The sequence below is a fragment of the Passer montanus genome, unplaced genomic scaffold, assembly GCF_014805655.1.
Source record: "Passer montanus isolate IOZ18808 unplaced genomic scaffold, ASM1480565v1 scaffold107, whole genome shotgun sequence".
Taxonomy (NCBI): Eukaryota; Metazoa; Chordata; class Aves; order Passeriformes; family Passeridae; genus Passer; species Passer montanus.
The window spans coordinates 373,174-394,220 of NW_024357281.1; the positions used below are offsets into that span (position 1 = coordinate 373,174).

Consider the following 21,047-nt stretch of genomic DNA (forward strand, 5'->3'; position numbering starts at 1 on the left):
AAACCTGAACATACATTTTTAATAGCGATTTAGGGGATTTCTAATGGCTTTCTTAAACAAGCCCCAAGGAAAAGGAAGTAATTAAATACAAAGTTATTATAACCAAATTAACTCACATTCCAAGAGATCAGCCAAAGTCTTAGTTCGGAGAGTTACAGGTCTTTTTGTCTTGTCATTAGTGATGGCAAACTCTTGCATGCCCAGCTCTTCTGCCACCTTGGCCTGTGTCCTGTTGTTCACCAAAGAACTTCTTAACAGCTGCAAAAGAAAGAAGTTCCATTCCATAGTAACAATTACCAATAACAAACTACAAAACCTAGGAGAGCTGGGGAGAAAAAGTTACTTTTATCCTTGAGGTTTCTCACCTTTCTCAGTTTATTGATTCAGGACATTTCAAGTGATTTATATAGAGACACACTCTGTCACTCTTTCTACTGGTGATTTTTTTTCTGTTTCAATTCTTCTCACCAATCTTTACTTATTCTATGGACACATTACTTCTGTATATATGTCATGCATTTAAAATGCTTATTTGTGAGCTTCCTTGCAATTATGTACCATTCATAAGTCCTGTACTTTCTCAGCTAACCTGTAGTTTTCTAGTTTAAGTAATACACAGTTGTATACATTTTCCCACATAAAGTGTAAGTAAACAATATTCTGGAGTCCATGGAACAGCCCCCAGTGTCCACCAAATAATAAATAAATAGGTGGTGACTGAAACAAATAAACATTAAAGCAAGATAGTTCAGTGTTTCAGAATGAGCAGATGAAGAAGCTGCTCCATTCTTTTGGCCAAAGAAAAAAATACACAATGGACAGCCTGTATGCACTATTTGCTCTGCTAGAAGGCAGCACAGCTGAGCCGATGCATCCTGGACACAGATCTGCCCTAACATGTTCCATATATGCCAATGTCAAGGATGTGACAAGAAAATACTTAACCTTGGCTCCAGACAGATTACTTAAACATAGAGCTCTAACAAAGACACAGAACTACCACACAGCTTAAAGGAGTATTTTGGAATTTTAGGGAGAATTTCTGAACCTTTGGAGAGGTCAGCGCTTTTCCTGCTTGTTTGCTTTTTTGCTTTAAATGGAACAGCATTAAAGAAGTTACAGCTACTATAGGAGGTAGGAGTGAGAAGCAAAGAATGTCTCTTTTCCACAGTTTATGTGCAATCTAGAGCTGAGATGCTGCACACACATTTTTTCCTTTTTTTGTCTTCCATATCACATTTGGCTTATTAGATACAAGTTATATGCTACCTGGCTCCAGCATGTCAACTGAGCTTATGAAAAATCAAGATTTATTTGCTGCACTTGATACTTCATCTCTCACAACAGATAAACAAAGAACAGTATGTTCATAATTTGTTTGTCAATGATGTATGAAGCAGATATTCATAACCTGATCTTCGTAAACCAGGCAAAGTGCAGATAGTATTATTAGCTCTCTCCCTAACCTCTGTTTAAACTCATTTACTACTTGTTCATTTTCAAAATTCTTTTCTTTTATGTCCTTAGGATAAATAAACTATATTTTCCCCAGTAATATGCTAACTACAGTATCCTAATATGTAACCTATGAGACAGAAGTGCAGTGTCCCATGACAAAAATCTGTTTCTTGTAATGGGAGAAGAAGGATTTCTTTTGTTTCATTTGCAGACTATTTATTTTGATGGGATCCATAATCATGATTAGTAGTATCATAAAACAAAGAGCCACATATACACTACCCAGTGAATTAGAGGTAGAAAAAAAAGTCCAGTTATCCTCATAGCACTGTGGTTATCAACTTGCTCTATATTAGAATTTGACTCCTCTACAAGTGTGATCAGGCAAGAAACTCAGTTCCTCTTAAGGATACAGAGAAGACACAGACCCTGTGCTTTTCCAGCAGCTTTTTTAGAGTTAGTCTCTACACTGGTAACACACAGCCTGTGTCACTGCAGATGCTGTGATACATGATATGCTCAACTGGAGCTTGATTTTAATTACAAAGCAGTTTTTTTCCTAATTCTTCCATCTTCACCCAACATACCACTACTCACGACTGTAGCAGAAGAATGCATCCATAACTCAGTACTGGAGAAGCTGTATCTTCCAACATTCAACAAAATGTCTGCTTCTCTTCTGGTACATTATTTGGCTATCTCCAAGTATGTAGATGAGACTATGTTCTCCTTTCTTTTTCTTAAGTATAGTTATTTTAGACATCTCTCCACAAGTAATCACTCCAACTGGGAAGCTACTACATTGCCAGTCAAGTAGAATCCTTGACCAAAATTGCCCTCAACACACCAGACACCATTAATGATGTTCTATTATTACTTCAAATTTCAGTATGTTCCCAGATGACAGGAGAAAGAGCTTATAGCGTTTGCAGTTTCTCTTCAGATTCCACTTCATCAGCCTCCTTTCTCAGATGTCTTTGTCATCAAATTTAAAAACATTTTAAGATAGTTTTCTTTTTCTCTACACATGAACACGTCTCCACAGTTCAAATTTTATTTTAGGCATTGCCCGCTTCTTCGTATTTTTATGTGTTTTAAGCATCCACTCCACTCTAACTTTTCAGTTTTGCCTAAAAACTGAAGTGTGCAACTTGTACTTTCCAACTCACTAATCATTACATTAAGCAACAAAAAGACATTCTAATCATTGTTCTGGGCATTTACATCCATTAACAGCAACATCCCATATCCTTTTGGCCAAATAGTTCTTGCAAGAATTATAAGACCATGGATGCCTACATTCTTAAAAGTCATGTAGAAAGCAAAAAACCCCACCAGGCTTTATATCCTGTATCCTCAATGGTGCAGAAGAACCCACACAAATATAATTGAAACTTAGGAAATGGTGAAGAAAAATTCAAGTAACTTTGATTCATAGCATGTACTTTTCTTTTCCTCTTGTAAACAGCTTTACCCCAAAAGATTCAAGAATCATATTCTTGATAACACATTGCCTGCTAGAGACTTAGCATTGTCATGCCTTTATTGATCTGAGGAAACCACAGTAAAATTCAGCTAGTTCCTAACTTTAACTAGAAAACTTGACTCACATTCCTGATATATGTATTGCTTTGCTGATCAACTAAACTAAGAAAATTTAGTAAGCCCAAAAAAATTTGTTACTTTCAAACAAAGCCACAACTTTCCAGCTGCAGAGCTAAATGCATCAATCAGGAAAAAAAACTACTTAAACTATCATGTTGTGTTTAAAATACGGTAAATTGTTGAAAGGTCCCCAAACTTAGTTGTTCAAAGCTCAGAAAAGAGAGCCTAAAAGGCTATAGCAATCAACAGATGACTATAACTATATTAAAATTAAATTCAGAAGGTACCTCAGGAAGTCCAGAGTCAAGACAAGAGGAAAACCTGACTAAAACAAATTGTAAAAACTTTTTATCAGGATGTATAACGCTGTCTGTATGCATGTTCAACAGACTAGAAGACAGGAATAAAAAAAAGTCATGTGATACTTCTATTTAAATAAATGGTTTAAGACATCCATCTTTAAACAAGAACTAGTCTTAGTCCTCAATTTCATTGCTGACATCTTTAAAATTTTTGATCCATGTCACAGACTGAACATAAATTATTGCAGTGGGCTCATAAATCACCATTTTCTATTCATTGCAGTACTCATGACTTAAAATTAACAAAGCCTTATTAAGAGCAGTGGTTGCTGAGGCTTCTTCTATTAATCAAACTCAGAACAATTCACTGGTTGTTCCGATAATTTCGGTCTCCATCCCACTCTTGCTCTTATGGAGAATATGATTGATGGCAGTCTCACCGTTAAGTGCCCTTCATGATGATCGGGGAAATGTATGAATAAATACTCTGTGGCTACCAACTGCATTATGGAGTCACCCAGGAATTCCATCCTCTGGTTGTGGCCTCTGAAAAATGAGACATCAGTGCAGCAAAATCAATAAGCACTCATGAGGAAAAAACCAAAACCAGCATGCTCACACAAATTAAAATGAAGAGTGATCTGAAAGTGAGCCTTGCTCATTTCCAAACACATTTAAGACAATTTTTCAGTGTTAATCAGGTGAGATGAAAACACAGCTCATTACTGTAGTAACACCATCTTACAGGCAAGAAGCAAATCGGGATAGTTACAAATAAATGCAATCATTAGATTACAGATCACAGACTAAATGAAGGAGAAGAGCAGTTAACATCAAATCTGTACTGGGATAAGATCTCAAACTTGTTTTAAGAAAATTAACTAATGAATGCAATACTTCAACAGAGAAAAACGTCCATTCACAAGAAAGAAAACAATCAGGGTTTAAACTCATGCAAGATCCTGGGTAACCACTGATATGAAGTTTAATGAGGGCAAGTGCCAGATTCTGTGTCTGGGACAACCCCAGTGGTGTGTATAGAGTGGTGAATGAGAGGCTGAAAAGCAGCACTGTGGAAATGGACGTGGGGCTCCTGGTCAATGGCAAGTTGAACAAGAGTCAGCAGTGCCCTGGCAGCCAGGAGGGCCAAGTGTGTCCTGGGGGGCATCAGGCACAGCATGGCCAGCCAGGCAAGGGAGCGGATTGTCCTGCTCTGCTCTGAGCTGGGGCAGCCTCACCTCGAGTGCTGAGGGCAGTTTTGGGTGCCATCATATAAAGACAATATTAAGCTGTTAGAGAGTGTTCAAAGGAGAGCAACTGTGATGGTGAAAGGTCTTGAGGGGAAGCCATATGAGGAGCAGCTGAGGTCACTTTGTTCAGCCTGGAGGGGACTGAGGGCAGACCTCATTGTAGAGTGGAATGGAGGGACAGGCACCGATCTCTTCACTTTTATGACAGGACTCAAGGAAACAGCATGAAGCTGAGTCAGGACAGGTTTAGGTTAGATATCAGGAAGAGGATTTTCACTCAGAGGGTGGTTTAACACTGGAAAGGCTCCCCAGCAACGTGGTCACAGCACATGGTGTGATTCCTTGGGCATCCTATGCAGGGCCAGGAGTTGGATTTGATGATCCTGATGGGCCCCTTCCAACTCAGCATATTCTATAATACTGTTTACTTGAGAAAGTGTGTGGACAACACTCTCAGGCACATGGCATTCCTTGGGCATCCTATGCAGGGCCAGGAGTTGGATTTGATGATCCTGATGGGCCCCTTCCAACTCAGCATATTCTATAATACTGTTTACTTGAAAACAGGGCCTGACAGCTTTGCAAGCAACAGAACACAAGGGCTGTGCTTGGACCAAAGAGCATAATTTTACTTCTTTTCTCTGCCCAAATGTACCTCCAGGTATGTTTTGCTACGGTCTCAAGAGCGATGTACAAATATCAGTCATGCAGAAAGCTCAAAAAAACCACCAGGATAGGTCTCTAACACCTTCTACAGTCTTTCCCAAGATATTTGCTACTGACTACCGTCAGAGGTGGCACACTGAGCCAGGTGGGCTTGTGAACATAGCTGCTCTGTTCCAGGAAATAAATGTAACAGAGTTTGTTTACAAACTAGGCAATCTGGAATACTCTAACAGAAGGGCCAACAGAGCTACATGATGACTCTTGCTATGTACTCACAGAGTCAGATGGTTAAAGCCTACTGTCCTCAGAGTGAATGCACGTGCTAGAAGCCGAACATGAGTAAAGATGACTCCAATTGCCTCCTCAAACTCTGTAAGCTTTTGAAGAACTGGAGAGGTCTCAATGAGTTGCCTGTCAGTATTGGACTCCTGCAGCTGCAAGAAAAATGAAGTGTAAATAATGACAAACTCAGACTGGTGCAGAAATTTTTGGAGAAAAGCAAGCCTTCTTTAAATCAAGGGCAAAGTATACAATGAACAAGTTCCATGGACAGCTGAACTGAGAAAACCACGTTTCCTCTGCCTTTTGGTCTTGAATAATTACCACTCAAGGAAGATATGAGCTCTGAGGTATGCTTCTTTAACAGCTGAGGCATTTAAACACATCACTTGTATGTCTCTACATGTGGATTCATTGTAGCATAATACAAACTTTCACAAAACATGTACAATTGTATATTTCTGCATTTTCTAACATGATCACATTGTTTGCAACTGAGCAACAGATTAAAAAATTATTAGAATAGGGCTGGCAGACTGACAGCATGTCAAGATGAGACAAAACCCAAATCAATTTCTTCCACTTTCTTTAAGTATTAAAAATCAAGAATAAATACTTTAAATATGAAATTCAAAAGGGCACACTAACACAAGAAAATTAAAATTATTGCTTTGGGTCAATATCTTTTCTTATCAGTTTTTTGTCTGATGTCTTTATTGTGATGACACTGTTAAATGCCTTTGTGGAGCTGGGAAATGGCTTAAGCATTTCCTCCACCCATTCTGAGCATCTCTTTGGTATATGTCTTAGAGGAGGAATTATCCAGAAGAGGATGCCTAAAAGAAAAGTAAGAATAACCACAGTTTTTAAACGGGCATTGAGATAATTTTTGTTTTCTTGTCTGCCCCTTTTCTATTAATTGATTACATTCAATTTGTCTTTTTTCTGTACAGAGTGTTCAGGCCACACTTTCATAGAGCTACATACCCTTGCACCAAAATTCCACACTTGGGTGATAATTGTCATTTTGGAGTTCAGCTGCATGTGGAGCTGAGACTGCTTTTTGCTTCATCCTGCACAGCCCTTCCTATTTGCCTACACAGAATTTCTTCTGCTTTTTTAAACTCCACAGTGAGACACCCTTGCATTCTCACAACCAGAGTGCAATTCTTCAGTCTGCTGTTGTCCCTGCTACCTGAAATAATTTGGTACTGTCAACAAACTGCCACCTCACTGCTCATCCTCTTCCCTAGGCTGTCAATGAGAACAGCCTGTACTTTAGCAAAGATCCCAAGGGAAATCTGCCAGTGATCACCATTCCTTGCAAGATGTGGTCATTTCACTCCTGTTCTCCCTTTCTTATGTTTCAGCCATTCCTTTTAATCTGGTAGGGACTGACATTTTTCATTGGAGTTGCTTTTTTTATTGCTTCTTAAAAAAAACCAAAAAAAAATTTAAAAGCCTTTCCTGACTGTCTTTCCAACAGCCTCTCAGGAAACCCAGCAGACAATATTGTCTGCATTATCACATGCTGTTTTGTCTCCTAAAACTTCCCATACATGTGTGAGGCAGGACTCATCTTTACATGTTGACACCTTCTAGAATCCCTATGTATCCAGATGACCACTAATTATTTTTTAAACCATTTCTACAGACTTGGCTACTGCTAAATACATAGAACTGAAGATCTATAACTCTGTTATCTTACCCAGAGGTTTTCTTTTTCATTGATTTGGATCTCATTTGGTATATTGTTACAGTGATTTTTAGTAATTTTTAAAAACACCATTTTTCAGGCTAGCTGTGCCAAAAGGCCAGTCCGAGCTGCCTGTGTTTCACATACTGGCAAAACCTCCTAGGATTTTTGGGATGTGGAAGAGAACAATTTTTATCACACAAGCCCAAGTAGTAGTAAGAATTTATAAGCTTCCTACAATGACTTGCTAATTTCTAAGCAAGAGTGCAAGTCTTTGTGAAAGCAGGGATGAAAAGGTTAAAATAAATAAGAGAAAAGAAATAAATTTATAGCAAGAACAATCTTTGGAGCTGCGTGTGCCACCACACAGGACAGCTAGTGCTGAATCTCAAAATGTTATCTTCCATTAAGAGTACTTTGTATTTATACTCAGAGGGATGTGGTTGTAAAAATTCTTCACATGCACTGATTTGTTGCTGAAGATTTTGTTTGTTGTGCATGTACTGCTCTTCTTGCAGCACCCCTGCACACTCCTGCTTGCACTGAAGACAAGGAGACACAGTGCAGAGAGGCTCTGAGACTTGCTCTATGTCTGCTCAAGAATTCAGTAAAGGAGAACAGACTGGGACATCAATCTCCCAACTTTCAGCCTCATAAACTCACAGCTTGTGAACTTGCAGCCTTTGATACATGGAAGATAATTTAGCCTTCACACACCTTCACAATTTTTGTCTTTACATGGTATTAAAGTTACTGGAATCACTGAAACAACCACGCTATCATTGCATGGGCACAAACACACAAAATCAAAATAGCATCAAATAAAAACTTCTATGGCATTCAATTAATGTGCCTTCCTACTATTAAGGTTTCAGTCCTAATTTCAGGTTAAGAAAATATGTTCATAGATTGGTTTTGCACCCTTTTCCTTCAACTTTGAGAAAACAAACAAGAAGCTGTCAAAACATTACCTCTCATTGGATTTACTGTACAAGAACAGTTATACAACAGACATGAGCCAAGGAAAGGTGAATGATTAATTCTCAGAGAGGCAAAAACTCACTACTTGTTTAAAAACACCAAACAAATCACAAGTCAAACACAAAGGAAAACATATATATATTCCTTTGGCTACTCTTTAGCACAATTTCTGAGACGTCATCACAATGGAAACCTATGGAAAAGCATCCCTGAAAATAAAACAGAACTGTGAAATTTATTACAGAAAGGGATACACTTACTTGGAGTGGGTGTAGTGGATAATTAAGCCATACATCCCGCAGGTCCTGCAAACATTGAGAGATGCCTTTAATGCTCAAGGGAGTCATTTAACAAATTCCACAGTACTAAATAAAATGTCATTACTTGAAATACTGAACTATTTCAGATGCTGACTCTGCTTATTGCAAATTCAATAGTGCTGGCAAACTAATTTTTAAAATCGTGTATTTGCTGTTCAAACTGCCTGTAGTTCTCCCAATTAGCTTGTGTCAAAGAGGTGGAAAAATCCTTGAACCACATAAAAAGTGGTTAAAGGAAGAAAAAGATTTGTTTAAGCCTCAGGACTAACTTTATTTGCAAGTACTCTTCAGTAGCAAGTTTGACTTCTTCAAAGGAGAGGACAGAAAAAGAAAAAAAAATTCCACTTATTTTCTTCTGTTTCACGAAGGCTTTTTTCACTACAGCCACCGAGCAGCAAATAAACAGTGAGTTACAATGGGCTTCCAAATACTTTTATTTCTAATAAGCTTGTCATTTCAAAGACTTAAAGGAAGGAAAATAATATGCAATTCATCCTCTCACACTGCCACGTGTGCTATCCCAGCGGTGGGTGCTTTCCTTCACTTTTACACAGCACAAGTTCTAACTAACAGCCATCTAAGATACAGCCTGATCTATTCTTACACACTGTAATTGTGCAATTGGGTAAATGCTGGATGAAACACCCTCCTATTTTTTTTCCTCCAAATATACGTTTAAAGCTTTTAGGGTAGGATGATTTAATTGATGAAACAGAATATCTGTTCGACATGTGCATCATTCCCTCAGAGCCAAACACCTGGAACTGCAGCACCCATGTATATTTTCAGAGCAGCACTTTGAATGGAAGCTGCCAGGTTTCCCACACCAGCCACCCTTTCCCTACCTAAGCCGAGCAACCCAAAGCACACCTGAGAAAACACAATTTTTTTTTTTTGCCTGGATCAGTATGGCTTGCTGTCCTAATTCAATTTCCAGGAACTGCATAAAAGAGTATTTCTGTTCATTTGTGATCCTTAAGTAAAACAATGGAGACGAAAGCACATCAAGTTATTTTTGAACTGGAAATCAAATCATGTAAGTACATAAATACCTTTTCATTGAAGAGCAAGCGTCCAAATAATTGTTTTGCTTCTTCTAGGCTTCCCTCTAGATAAACAGCTCCTACATGAGAGGACCAATATGTCAAAGGTCAATAATGCAATTAGCACTTAGAAAATTACTAAGCATGAGAAAGTCAAAGATCTTGGACTTCATCTCCAACATATTAATTTTTAAATGCATGCTTTCTGTAGCAACACCTATTTTTTGGAGAAATTTAAAGCACATTAAACACCAGCGTAAATCAACAGTCATAAAATGCAAAGAAAAACCTGAAATAATTATATCAGTGATAGAAAATTATTCATCCAAAGAGCAAAGTTTATACAAATTAACCTCTATTTCCAGAAGTACTTTTCAGTAAACACTAACTAGACAATTATGCTGGTTTCAGCTGGGATGGAGTTCATTTTCGTCGCAGTGACTAGTACAGGGATATGTTTTCCATTTTTGCTGGACAGAGGTTGATAAAACAAAGATTCTTTTGTTATTGCTGAGAAGGGCTCACACAGAGTCAAGGCCTTTTCTGCTTTAGGTATTGCCACACTGGAGAGGAGACAAAGGGGTGCTTGGGAAGCTGGGAGGAAACACAGTCAGGAGAGGTGACCCAAACTGACCAAAGGGATATTCCAGACTGTATGACATCATGCTCAGTGTATAAATTGCAGGGAAGAAGGAGGGAAGAAGAATGTTAGGAGTGATGGTGTTTGTCTTCCCAAGTCACCATTATGTGTGACAGGGCCCTGCTTTCCTGGAGATGGCTGAACAGCTGTCTGCCCATGGGAAGCAGTGAAATGATTTCTTGTTTTGCTTTGCTTGTGTGCACAGCTTTTGTTTTCCTGTCTTTATCTCAACCCATGACTTTTCCAGCTATTATCCTTCTGATTCTCTCCTCAATCCCACCGGTGGAGGAGTGAGCGAGCACTGCATGGGGCTTGGCTGCTGGCTGAGGATAAACCACAACATTTGCAGACAGGGAAACCCATGAAATACATTTCAATAACTAGCAAACAATTACCATTTATTCTATACTTGCAACAAGATTACACTCTGCATATAAACAATGCATCAGGACTATTGCAAAGATCAAGGTCTTCCTGGAGCATGCTTCCTTATTGGTATCATCATAATTTATTGTCTGAGCTGAAAAGGGCATCTCTGTACATCTCAGTTTCTGAAGACCACGTTTGGTTTTTTTTAAACTTCATGCACAGCCCCCACTAGCTCTCTCCACATGACCATCAGTAACAAGCTCTGCAAAACTTAACTTTTTTTTTGGTGTACCTGATATACTCTGTATCTGCACAGGCATTTCTTAAATTAGTATCTACATTTTGGCTTCTGAAATGTTTTACAGGAGAACTTCTGAAAATCTCAAACTTGTTATTGTAAGCATAAAAGCAAACGGAATACACAGCTACATCAAGAACACAGAGAAAGTGAGTGTGTGCTCCCACATACAGGAAGAACATGATTTGCCTTGCCTTTCTCTTCCTCTTTGATTCCTCACTAGGTCAACTACTCTTTGGACTCTTCAAAGAACAGTTATAAACATAAGACTAATCTTGAAGAGGAATATTATGAGAACACAAGATTTTAAACAATTCCTAGGCAGCCTGCTCATACTTCTGTTTATGTTCATCACAGGGACTTTGTGAGGAAGCACCAGACTTTGTAAAAGAGCCTCAAGTAGGAGTTCCAGACCTATATATACTTTTATAGTCTCTTAACAAGCTCCCACATTTTAGCTACAGCATTGACAAAATCTTATTGCTCAATTAACTTGCTGAACAGTTTAGTATTGGAGGTTAAACAGCAAGCCTGCTCTCTCAGCAAATCTCAATGCTTGCCAAATAGTTCTCATCACTACATCCTAGACAAGCTGAAGCCTATGAACAAAGACACAGATACATATCTAGTGTTCCTGTTCTGTTTGCTTTTTATTTTTAAATTAAAGATCAAAGCATTCATGGAAAGCAAAACAGAGTTAAAAAGAAAACTCTTATTTCTTGATAAGAGGAAATGCAATCTGGCCCAAGGCAGAATGCACAGAACTATTGACATCTAAGCCAACTATGATCTATTTTTCAAAGCAGGACAAAATGCTTTAGGAGCTCATGTAGTACATAAAGACCTGCATCAGGGCTAAATCATTCCCATAGCTAGTAACTTGTACAGTACATCTCGATGAACATGAAGTCAAGCCAGTGAGACTAACTTGTCTCGTGTACTCAAACAAGTAAAGGTTCATAAAAATATGCTATTTAAAACAGAGCTTGTGCAGATGTAACCAATGAGATTTTCACCCTCCTGGCTTGATAACTGTGGTCAGGCCCTGATTTCCTCTGCAATATAAACCTATAGACCAGAGCAGCCAGCCACTAATCCGCATCTTAGTGCTCAACTGCAAATTTGACACAACTCTCCTTCACCTTTAGCTAGAGAGTAGCTTTATTACACCAGCATATTACCATGCTTTTTACCTGTAAGAAAAATGCAAAGACTAAAAGGCATTTACTTTGCAAATTCACAGAATGCTAGCAGGGCACAGATTAAATAGTCTGGTGACTCAGTTGGGAGTGCCTGATGCATTCAGCAAGCTGCTGCTAGAATTCAGGGCTGAGGCTGCAGGTCTGTTCAAGCACTACTGGAAGCAGTGAACCTGCTTATCTTCTGCCAGGCCATGGCGACTGAGCTGCTCCCCTCAGACAGGGGGCAGGTGTCATGCCATGTTGGCAAAGGAGAGGTGGAGTGCTGCAGTGACATGAAATGGCTTCACCTCCAGTGTGTGGGAGCCAGGATACGGAATATGAGATTTTCATGGTTGTACTACATGGTCGTGTTTATACACATGGTGTATGTGTATTTCCCCCTCCCAGGAGAGGGAAAAGGACAGAGATGATGCAAGAAGCTTTACTATTGCCTACTCCTACCACAGTCTTGTTTATACACGTGGCGTATGTGCAGGAGAGGGAAAAGGACAGAGATGATGCAAGAAGCTTTACTATTGCCTACTCCTACCAGCACTGCTCAACAGGCCCACATTTCCTCCATCACAGTCAACAGGGCACACAAACATGTAAAAAACGTATCTGCCTGCACACACAAATGCAAACACGTTACCTATTAGGGCTTCAAAGCAGTTGGCCATGGCATGGCGGAGATCTGACTCCCTGCAAAGGTCTGGACCATGAGCATAGAGCATGAATCGTTCTAGTTCCAGCTTCTGCAAAATATGTAGAAAGAGTGAAAACCATGGCTTTAGAAGTACAAGAGTACCAGTTTAGTCACTAAAGTTCAATTACACTGTCATCATGCAGCTACTAGGTTTGAAAGAACTATGAAGCTTTTCTCCAAAGTTTCAGTTTAGACACAGGCTAAAATAAAAAAATTCCTTTGTTTATCAGAGGTAAAAACTGGAGTCTGATACCATGGAAAAACTAGAATTATCAAACCAAAAGAAACTAAAGCAGAACAGTGAGGAATAGGAACTCTGGTAGACACAATCCAGTGAACATCTGGCTTTCCCCTCTAAGACCATCAACAGGTGGCAGCCTCTGGGCACTGCAAGAGAAAGCTCATATTTTAATCTGCAGTGCCACCTAGCTTCCTTTGTCCTTTCAAAAGTGCATCATTAACACTTTTCTGTTGCCTGAACTTGAGTTCTGCTTGCCAGTCAAAATCTCAGACAGTAGGCTAGATATTTTCTATAATACATGATAATTCTGCTATAGAAATGCAAGCAAGAGCTCCTAGATTCTTCTTACATATTTGTCTTTTTGACACAAAATCATTATTGGGATTTTTAAAGAAGAAATTCATGCATCTTGCAAAGTTTCTATGAGAACAGGCTCTTCCCAGCTAGGTGTAAGTTTCTACTGATTAATTTCTTGTTAACTTTTAACTTCATCCTCCCAGAGTATATTTAAGAGGTAAAGCTGAAGACTAAGTTGTTTGAGATGCATGGTTTAGACATTTTGGCATGTTTCAATTGCCAAAGAGAGTTTTCCATTTTCAATGAATGGCAGCCTGTTCACTGCTCCAGAACACTGTGAATTACGACTGACAGTGTTCCATCACACTTCATAATGCACTGCGAGCACTTCCTAGAGTCAACATAAGAGCAGGATATTAATTGTTTTATACAAAATTTCAACTTCTTATACTCATCATTTGCTTCTTAGTTATGAACAGCATTCCAGAAGTTCAAGAGACATTGAGAGGCTGAGAATTATATGAAATGAACTGAATGCAACATGACACCGCAGGGGATGAAACAAGGAACTTCATATAAGACACATGAGAGGAAAATTGGGAATATACTGGGAATATATTGGGAATATATATTAGCTGTAAATCTAATATTTACAGCTGCATCTACAGTTTTTAAAATATTGTAATAAAAAATTTCAAAAATTGTTCTTGTACAATGATAAAGACTATGAATAGACTTGAAGAATATATGAGCTTTTCTGATGAAGATTTAAAAATAGTATAATTAATTCAAATGTCAGGCAATACCATATTTGTAAACAAGCCCTGATGTGAAATGTTTCAATCAATTCATGCTTATCTAAATTAATAAAGAAAGATGTGGAAGAAAATTATTCTGTTCACTGCCTACCCTAAGCCTCTCCTGAGAGCTGAGAAAAAAGATGATATGTTAGAAACCCTGCAGTTTTTGCCAAAATCCCAAGACCGGATAAGCTTGTTTAGGGCACTGCGTGATTACAGAGAGGAAAGATTAAAAGAGCCTCTTGAAAACTATCAGCAGTACACAGTGGACAGTGTGTGCACATGTGTGGCATAATCAATTACATCAGAAAGTCTCAGACTGTTCGTTAAAAAAAGCTAACAAAATTAAGAATGAATAAGGGAATACCTACCTATTTATGAATAGATCAAATCAACTTTATGTATCATAATACCATACACCAGAATCATATATAGAAATACAAAAAACTCCGTCATTCACAGAACTAAATTAAATAAAATTCCAAGGCAACTTAATTTTTCCTAGGGCATAACACAACTCTTCTCCAAAATGCTGTTTAATATACTGCTGACTAATCTGCCAGTCTACAGTGGACCTGAAAATGACTGCATATTGAAAATGACCGCCATTTCCCCCCCCTTATTTTCTAGTTCCTGTTGCCATGTTCTCCCTACATATTCTATCAGAACATTCTCCTATAAACAACATGTTTATAAGTTTGATTATTTTTCTTCACTGAAGTTCTACTGTCAGCTTCATTACTTGTGCAAATTAAAGGCAAGTATAGGCACACCTTCAACAAAGGCTAAAAACTTTATGCCTGCAAAAATCACTTTTCCCAAAAGCATGCTTTGGAGAAAACATAAAGTTTTCCTTTATCTTTAAAATCTACTTTCAAACTGATAAGGGTTCCTGCATCCCCAATCTTTTACATAAAACACAGCAAAGAAAATTATGTTCAAAGCAGGCAGCTCCCACAAGAAGCAGACCAGACACTTACAGTATTGCACCCACGGATGTCAAACACAGAGACACAGAGAGCTGTACCTTAGCCAGCATGGCCAGGTGCTGGTTCTGTACGATGGCAGTGCGGTACGTAGCTAACCCTCCTTCCTCTAGAGTGGGGAACAGGTAGTATAAGTGGACACTGGCAAAACAAAAAGCAAACCAGATGCTGTTAGCATGTGATTAAAGAGGAACCACGCAAAGAGAACTGTGCCCTTCCCTCAGACCCTAGTGGGTAATACGGGTGGGTCCCTTCCCAAAGTGGAATTCAGCTTGAAGTAAGGTAAAGATACAACATTCAAACAATCTGATCTGATGGGATAGCACTGGCAGCAGAGCAGGAAGAGTGCTGCTTCTCTGCTGGGCAGCACATTATGTCTAAATCCTTGCAGTTCCCAGCCTGCAGTTCCCTCATCTCAGGTTTCTCTCTATCAGCAGCAGCAGAGGGCTCAGCACAGCTGACACCTAGAGGATGCTGAGGAATAAAGCACAAGGGAAGCCTCAGCCTTGAGAAACGCCGTGCTGTGGGTACACACTGCTTTCAGGTGCTGCTGCTGCCAACAGGATATCTATCTTATACATGTTTCTTAAAGTACTTTAACAGATGCTAATGGAAACAAAGAACAGAACTCAACAGCCCGGACTTATCAAATGTGTGAAGTCATTATATCACAAGCAACCAAAAAAAAAGTAAAAATCACAGGCTTTTAACAATCTTTAATGGTATTTGTCATCATGCTAGAAGGTACTTAATAAAACAGAAACAAAACAAAACAAGTAATTCACTGATCCCATCAAGATCTGAGTAATGAATAAATGATTTTGGATACTTTCATCTATGACTATCCAACCCATATTGAAAGAAGTTAATACATAGAGGGTTTTCAACATTCCAATTAAGGCACTGTATGGCACTAATTATTAAAATATTTTATTAAGCCACTATACAGGGAGAAAAATGCAGATTGATGTAAGGTTATTTAAGGACAAAAACTGCTATAAAACTTAGAGGCGATCCAATCAAGCATCATAATTCACAACAGCAGACACCTGAAGTTAAGAGAGGTAGAAAAAAAATCAGACTTAAATAAGTGCTTACATGCTCTATTGAACAAAAATTGAGCTCCATTTTTTTTCTGAATCGAGACAAAAGTTAGCTCAGAAAGTGAACTGATGGTTGATGAACAATGACAATGAAAAATGCAAGACATTTTAATCAGCAAGTCTTCCATCTTATCAGCCTGTACTGTTGTATGAGAGAAAAGGCCATGAGTTTTAAGGGCAGTGGAGACCTTTATGGGCTAATAGTTTTTAATATCACGTAGCTAATGGCTAGTAGGGAACAAAGATATAAAGGCAGTTTTGTTGTTCATGTAACAAACTAGCTTAAAGAGCAAATTAGCAGTAAACAAGACTACACCTCTACTTAAAACAGTAGAACAAAGCAGAAAATAGATCATAATCTTCATATTGTGCAACCTGTTTGCCTCTATTAAGGTAAGGTAGAACAATGGAGGTAACTAATAATATACCTGTATTGTTCACTGATTTCAGAATATTCAGGCCAGAATTGGAAAAATTTTTGATGAACCATGGAGTTTTTTTCATTACTTTTGATGAGATTGCATTTGTGCTTAACTATTTAAGTTGTTATGGAAGTTACAGCCCTAATTACTGGAAATACAAGAACTGCAACACATTCAACATTACCCATAAATGCTTCTCCCTTGCAACAGGACAAAAAGAACCCATGGAAACAAAATAGCATGCTAGGAAAAATATTTTTCCTTTAAAAAAAGGGGTATAATGTTCAACTTGTCTACAGCTGAATAATCTCTAACCCAAATCAATTTAAAATCACACTCCATGAAACAGAAACTCTAACTTTCTGTTCTGTAATCTTTCTTGTTTTATCATGACCACTGGAAGAATTATCAAGAGTGTTGTCTGCAGGTGTGCAGGTCTAAATATCAGGCAGGACTGCAAACATTCACAGTGAAAGTAGACACTGGAAAGTTCAATAAACACAATACTATAATAATAACATACAAAGGTGAGAACTGTTGAAGAATTCCCCATTTACCTTGTTAAGAACTCCACCACAGCATCTCCCAGAAATTCTAAACGCTCATTGTGGTTAATCCTGAAAAAGGCATTTTAAAGTTCACCATAACCTAAGTAGCACATACTGATTATTTACACAACACAATTAAAACAGGAAAAAAATCAGAGTTGGTTGCTAATCAGTCATTATACTAATTTTTGCAGCCTCCCACACCCTCTCTGGATTACAATCCTTTCCAAAACAGAGTAATAACTATGTGAATCATGAGACTCAGGACTGACACCACCAACTTAGAAATTTCTGTATGTTCTGTTCTGAGCTATTGTCAAAGCTTCACAAAATGGGAAAAGGAAACAGGACTGCTGCCTGGCACTGAAGTCAGGTTTCTCTGTCCATCAGAGGGCACCAGCTGATTGAAACAAACAGCCTGTTCCAAGCCTTGTGCATGACACTAGGGAGCTCTACCTAATTAACATCAACACCTGCAGGGCAGGATGACCCTGCAGCAGATCGTTGCTATGGCAGAGGGAACAGAAACTTGGATTTTTCACAGCACCTTTAAATGCCTTCTTCTGTAACTTCCTCTGAGCTCAAAAGAAAAAATGGCTGTACCAGGAGATGCATTCAAAGATGTCATTAAGTTATTAGAATATTTTATTTCCTGTTTTCTTTCATCACTGCTCCTGATTTACCTTTGTTTTCCATAAAGTCTCATTTCCTTCAAGCTGTCTGCCTGCTTATATTCAAAGGACTAAAAGGGCAAGCAGCTGAAAAAGAATGTGAGTTTGTCTTTGAATACATACAAATTTCTGCTCCAGACACTAAAGCAAGTAAGCAACACCATTTTTGATTTCACACATGACTGTAGAAGAATCAAGGCAATTGCCACAGGACTTTTTTTTTTTAATTCAGAAGATCCTTGTCAAGAATTTGGCAACTTTTATTGTAATTTTCATTCCTCCAACAATTATATAATTAGTGTAATTTCTGAAATAGCAGGCCTTAGTTATGGGCTGAAAAAATTCAAGTAGTTCTGCTGTATAAAACAGTAATGTGTGAGCAAATCTACAACACCTCTGTGTGGCAACATAACTGAAAACACACCTCTCTCAGAGATGGGACTTTACATTTTTATGTTATTTCATAAGAATGAATGCAATTTAGCCTTATGTTATCTTCAGAGGACTCAAATAAGCTTGAAGAGAAAAGGGCATGGTCTAGCTGAAACAGTATTTAGGGAACAGTGCCACAATAATTTATGCAGAATTAATTTTCTTCTATTCCCAAGCTTCTTCCAAAATGATGGCTCTTGAACAGTCCAGCTACAGCACTAGCTGACTAAAGTACACATGGCTATCTAGTTTGTGCATTTAAAAGATTGCACTTGCAACTGTTTCTTGCATTAGCTTTGTGAGCTTTGTTTATTCAACTTCAGCTCAATATGTTGCCTGTGGCTGTAAACCACATCTTAAACTATATTTATACCCAGAGAATTCTTAGTGGTCATTTACAGATTATTGCATTAAAACATTAATGGGTTTTGCATCTGTCTTTAAATTGGAATAGTAAATCAGCAAAGCCCATGCTCAGCACCACACTCCTGTTAACAAGGTGCCATGCCAGGAAGGCACTACTGTGAGAAAACGTGATGAAGAATCCAATTTATAGCACTGATAACAACAACAACAAATCTTATTTTTTATTCTGCAGAAAGAAAAAAGGTAGCCTTTTAGTCCTCCTCATTTCAAGGATCAACAAAAATGATAGAATTATCTGTTAAAACCTTCCTCAGACATTTTCTGCAGGCATGACCAAACATTTACTATGTCACTACTAATGGAGGTTCACCACACCTTCATAATATAAAAGTCAATTCAAAATTACTTTTCACTTCAACTATTTGCCAATGCTGTTGCTGACAGTAAGCTGGTTGTTTATATTAAATATATCCCACTGCAGCAGCTTCCCTACTTGCAAACAACTATTTTTATTACCTGGAAGGAGCTGGATCATCCTGTCCCAAACGGGACATAATATTTATCAGGGTGTTTATCCCTAAAAACATAAACAATGCACTATTAAGTAAACAGCCACTAATTCACTTTGAATAAATGTAGAAAACAATTACTCAAAACGTTACTTTATAATTGCTGTACACAAGATTATCCTGTTATTTACAGGGCTCATTACATAAAGTATAATCCTTACCAATGCTCTCTGCCTAACTGACCACAGTTCCATTACAACAGTATTGAATTTTTACATTCAGGGAGCCAGATAAATACCACCTTTGCATGAAAAGGACATTCTAAACATTACATAAGCAACAAACAATTTACTTCATTATCACTGAAAACACTTTAAAGGGGTGAGGAATATTTTGCAGCAGAATCAACGTGTTCACATTGGTAAGACACATTTACAAAATATATTCCAGTTTGCTCACCATGTTGAGCAGCAAATTAAGAAAACAGTACTTGCCAAAAATGTAAGCAAATACATCCTCCCACTTCTTACCTTTGCTTGTTCTCAGCTCTTTACTTACTGACTAATTTGCAAAATCCAGTCTTTTAGAAAGACTTCACCAGTGTCTGCATATAATCCATATAATCTTTGAAATCGTCTACTGAAGGCATCTCTCAAAAGAACAATGGTCAAGGAAATGATAATGGAACAAAGGGTGTTCTTACTGATTAAATGTGAGGTAAGAGAAAAATGTTAGTGGTGTAAATAGCATACCTTTTTTTCTCATATGTATATGGTGAACTTTTCTATCTCCATACTTGGGCTGTCGAATCCCACAGTTGGATAAGGAATTTCTGGCATGATCCGGATTCATCCCAAAATTTAAATGATGGCTTGGATGAGTCATGGCAAGCTATAGTGTAACATACATAGGGGAAAAAAAGGGTTAAATGTACTTTTGTAAATGAAAGAAAAACATTATCTTAGACCGGTAGCAAGTAATAGTTATTTTTCAGTTTGAAGGAATGTTACAAAGTGATGCAGTCAATCAGAAACTTGGTTCCAGCAATTTAAATGTAGGGTGAGCTATTTCAGATGTCAAAAAGAAGCAACATTTATGCTCAATCATCAGTTTAACTAATTAACTTTCATAACTTTTTTTCTTTAAAGAAAAATTAGTTTAGAAGAGAAAAAGCATGAGCTATCAATTTGCCTTAAGACTTTTGCTTACCAGCTTTGCTGACCTGATTTCAATACATTTGCTTATTTAAAAATGTATTCACTCTAACACTGAACTATAAATATTCATATTAAAAAATAAACAATTAAAAGAGCTTCTCAACCATCCACATTTATATTATTAAAGTATCTATAAAACTCTTGTAGCTCAAAAAATGAAACAACAACAAGTACATTATTCTTGGCAGAGTTAATCACAGAACTCTTTCCCTCATGACCATAGAAGACTCATTCTTCAAATGGAAGAGGAATTACAGGACTGGTTCCTCTGTTCTACCTTTGTACCACCAAGGATTACCAAAAGCTTACTCTTCTGCTGACACCACTACTGCAGAAATGGCAGCAGTAAACAGAACTTGTTTTTCAAAACTCCATCCTGCAAACGCCTACATTTTCTCCTTCTTTACACATACACAGATCAAAATATTGTGCTTGTATAAAAGTATCTGCACACAAAACTTGTGTATGAAAAAGAGGAAACACTGGAAAATACAAGCTGCAGTTACTTCTGACCCACATGCAGGACTGGTGCTGCAGACTGTGAGCAAAGACATTCAGTAATTCATTCAAACATTGTCTGTTGCTTTCAAAGCATAAAACTTAAAGAGTAAAATTACAGTTAATCAACAACAAGAACTTTCTCCAAGTTCTTTTTAATTCC

At 37.9% G+C, this 21,047-nt stretch overlaps 1 protein-coding gene across 2 annotated transcripts in view; it reads right to left on the reverse strand.

The window, feature by feature from the left end:
* DROSHA (drosha ribonuclease III) overlaps positions 1-21,047 on the reverse strand; it is a 75,257-nt gene that overhangs the window by 10,239 nt on the left and 43,971 nt on the right. For both annotated transcript variants that reach the window (XM_039721919.1, XM_039721908.1), the window contains 10 exons: positions 19,922-20,060; positions 19,177-19,237; positions 17,201-17,260; positions 15,160-15,259; positions 12,741-12,843; positions 9,610-9,680; positions 8,498-8,542; positions 5,558-5,715; positions 3,806-3,911; positions 117-258 (listed from right to left, as the gene is read on the reverse strand). In XM_039721919.1, the coding sequence (XP_039577853.1) occupies positions 117-258; positions 3,806-3,911; positions 5,558-5,715; positions 8,498-8,542; positions 9,610-9,680; positions 12,741-12,843; positions 15,160-15,259; positions 17,201-17,260; positions 19,177-19,237; positions 19,922-20,060 (985 nt within the window). The remainder of the gene's footprint in view (positions 1-116; positions 259-3,805; positions 3,912-5,557; positions 5,716-8,497; positions 8,543-9,609; positions 9,681-12,740; positions 12,844-15,159; positions 15,260-17,200; positions 17,261-19,176; positions 19,238-19,921; positions 20,061-21,047) is intronic.